We start from the raw sequence: 2,419 nt of genomic DNA, 5'->3' as shown, positions 1-2,419 counted from the left end.
GTTGCCGCTGATGGCACCATTCAATTCCTGCAGTGCATTTTTTGAATAGAGTCTTGTGTCCAAATGGCTCCCAACAAGGTCGGTCCATTCAGTGCAACAGCTTGACCTCGGATGTTAAGGGGTTAACCACGTCTCTGTGAAGTTGTGCGCAGAGCAGTCTCTGATTTCCCGTTGCTGAATGAGCCTGAATTGCATCTCATCCACTTTATTCTCCTGCGACCGGACATTAGCCAGAAGAAGGCTTGGTAGAGGGACACATCTCGGTCCACGTCAGGTCAGCCTTGCCCTGATGCCAGCTCTCCTCCCTCTCTTTGTCCAGCACTTTTGGTTTTGAGTCTCCCCTCTGGTCTGACTTGCCGCTCGGCACATGCTACCGGTAGGGATCCACTCACGGTCTGATGCCTTCAGTCCAAAACCCACACAACCTTTCCTGATGTTGATAAGTGCTTCTCTATCGTGGAAAAGTCATGCTTCAGCAGAAGGGGTCATGGTGTAGAAGAAATTGAAAAATATAGCAGAAAAGTAGCATCTAGATGCATGTCCTGGTGGTTCCTTTGTGTCTTCTTGTGGCTTTCTTTGTTTGTTTGTGGTCACTATTTGTCTCTTCTCGGCTGTTCTGCCTGTTTTTGTAGTCATTTTGTGTCTTTGTTTTTTTTTTCTCTTTTTGTTGTTTTTGTCTCTTTGTGGTTGTTTTGCCAGGTTTGTGATCATTTTATGTCTCTTTGTGGTTCATTTTGTGTCTCTGTCTCTTTGTAGTCATTTTGTGTCCCTTTGTGGTTGTTTTGCCTGTTTTTGTACTTCTTTTGTGTTTCCTTGAGGTTCTTTTTTTGTTTGTAGTCATTTTGTGTCTCCTTGGTTTTTTTTGTTTCCTTGCAGGTTTCATTTTTTCTCTGCAGTCACTTTCTGTCTCTCTCTGCGGTTGTTCTGCCTGTTTTTGTGGCCATTTTGTGTCTCTTTGTGGTTGTTTTTTTGTCTCTTTAAAGTTGATTTGTGTCCCTTTGTGGTTGTTTTAGCTGTTTTTGGGGTCATTTTGTGTCTCCTTGCGTGTTTTTTGCCTCTTCATAGTAGTTTTAAGTCTCTTTCTGGTTGCTTTGTGACACCTTTTTCTCCCTGTAATGTTTTGTGTGTCTGTGGTTGTTTTGCCTTAGGCCTGTGCCCTATAGGCCTGTTCAGTAATCCATCCACACCCGCAACTTACTGTCGTCCAACACGCCGTCATCTCTGCTCTGTCTCTCTGTCCACATGGGTGACAAAGCGTTGAAGTTGCAGGCAGGGACTGTTCACACCTCAGTTTATGCTTGTTAGCATTCATCATTTGTGCCCCCTCTCTGCAGGCACTGAGACGAGACAGAGATGCTGATGTCTGGGACGCTCCATCGCCTCCTCCTGGCTGCGACCTGTCTCTGTGTCTATGGAAACCCTGTCCAACTCCGAAACTTCACCCCCACGCAGGACTGTGACGGGCAGTGCGCCAGCTCAGGAACAACTGTCGGGTCGACGCACGCTACAGACGTAAAGCCTGAACCCTCAGACACAGAACATGACGGGACCGACCTGATGCTGAATGTAGGCGCAGGAGGAGGGGCCGGCCCACATGGACGACCTGAGGGGATAGCTGCGGTGACGCAGACAGGAAACGGGGACAGCCTTGATGGAAGATCTGGGCCGAGTGAGGCTGCCGGAGAGGCATGGAGCCAAAGGAGCGGGGGAAAGAAGGTCGACGGCATATCTGAGATGGGAGACGCTCAAAGACAGACAGAGACGGATTCGTCTGTTGACCCTGAAGGTAAAAAGGAGGACGCACCTGCCATCAGCGAGTCTCTGTTCAGTCCTACAGGTGGGAGAAAGCAGTTGGACACAGTTGTGGGTACCACAAAGTTGACTCCGGGTGTATTTTTCATCTCCTCCACAGCGTCACCGCAGCTGAGCATCACAGGCAGGGAGGACAAAGACCAGAGTGGAACAGATCCGCCTGCTTATGGAGACTCTGTCCAGGACAAAGACCCAGAAACAAGCTCCACAGAACCTCCAGATTCTGGAGCACCAATCCAGAAACTGACCTCCCACATGCCTCCGTTGTTCTTTGTCTCTCCTCGGACCTCTACGCATTTGTCAGTTTGGGGCCACGATGCAGCTACCTCCCTACCAGACCCGCTGTTACCTGAGATCGGGCCAAACCTGATGCCCAGAGAGGACGGACCAGAGAGCCTGTGGACTGAGGCGGCGAGGCCCGGTGGAGGTGAGTCCGAGAGATTTCAGTTAATGTTGGAAAATGGCAGAGAGGTGACGAGTAAAGTCACAAATTTGATGACTTCAGAATTGAATTGAAGACAAAATAAAATTAAAAAAAAGCCTCATAACATGACTTAAAATGATTTGATCCTGTAAGACCTGGATCTAAATCAGTTTCCCTTTGCTG

The 2,419-nt window shown here is 48.7% G+C and overlaps 1 protein-coding gene across 1 annotated transcript; it reads left to right on the top strand.

The window, feature by feature from the left end:
- Positions 1–1,342: 1,342 nt before the first annotated feature.
- On the top strand, positions 1,343–2,239 carry LOC121963358 (the record flags this gene model as incomplete). The annotated part of the gene is made up of 2 exons (XM_042513646.1): positions 1,343–1,786; positions 1,913–2,239. Coding segments are annotated over exons 1-2 (760 nt in total), but the record flags the coding sequence as incomplete, so codon positions are not given.
- Between the last annotated feature and the right edge of the window lie 180 nt (positions 2,240–2,419).

This window comes from Plectropomus leopardus, unplaced genomic scaffold (assembly GCF_008729295.1).
Source record: "Plectropomus leopardus isolate mb unplaced genomic scaffold, YSFRI_Pleo_2.0 unplaced_scaffold10956, whole genome shotgun sequence".
In the NCBI taxonomy this organism is placed as follows: domain Eukaryota; kingdom Metazoa; phylum Chordata; class Actinopteri; order Perciformes; family Serranidae; genus Plectropomus; species Plectropomus leopardus.
This window is presented reverse-complemented; position numbering and strand designations above follow the sequence as displayed.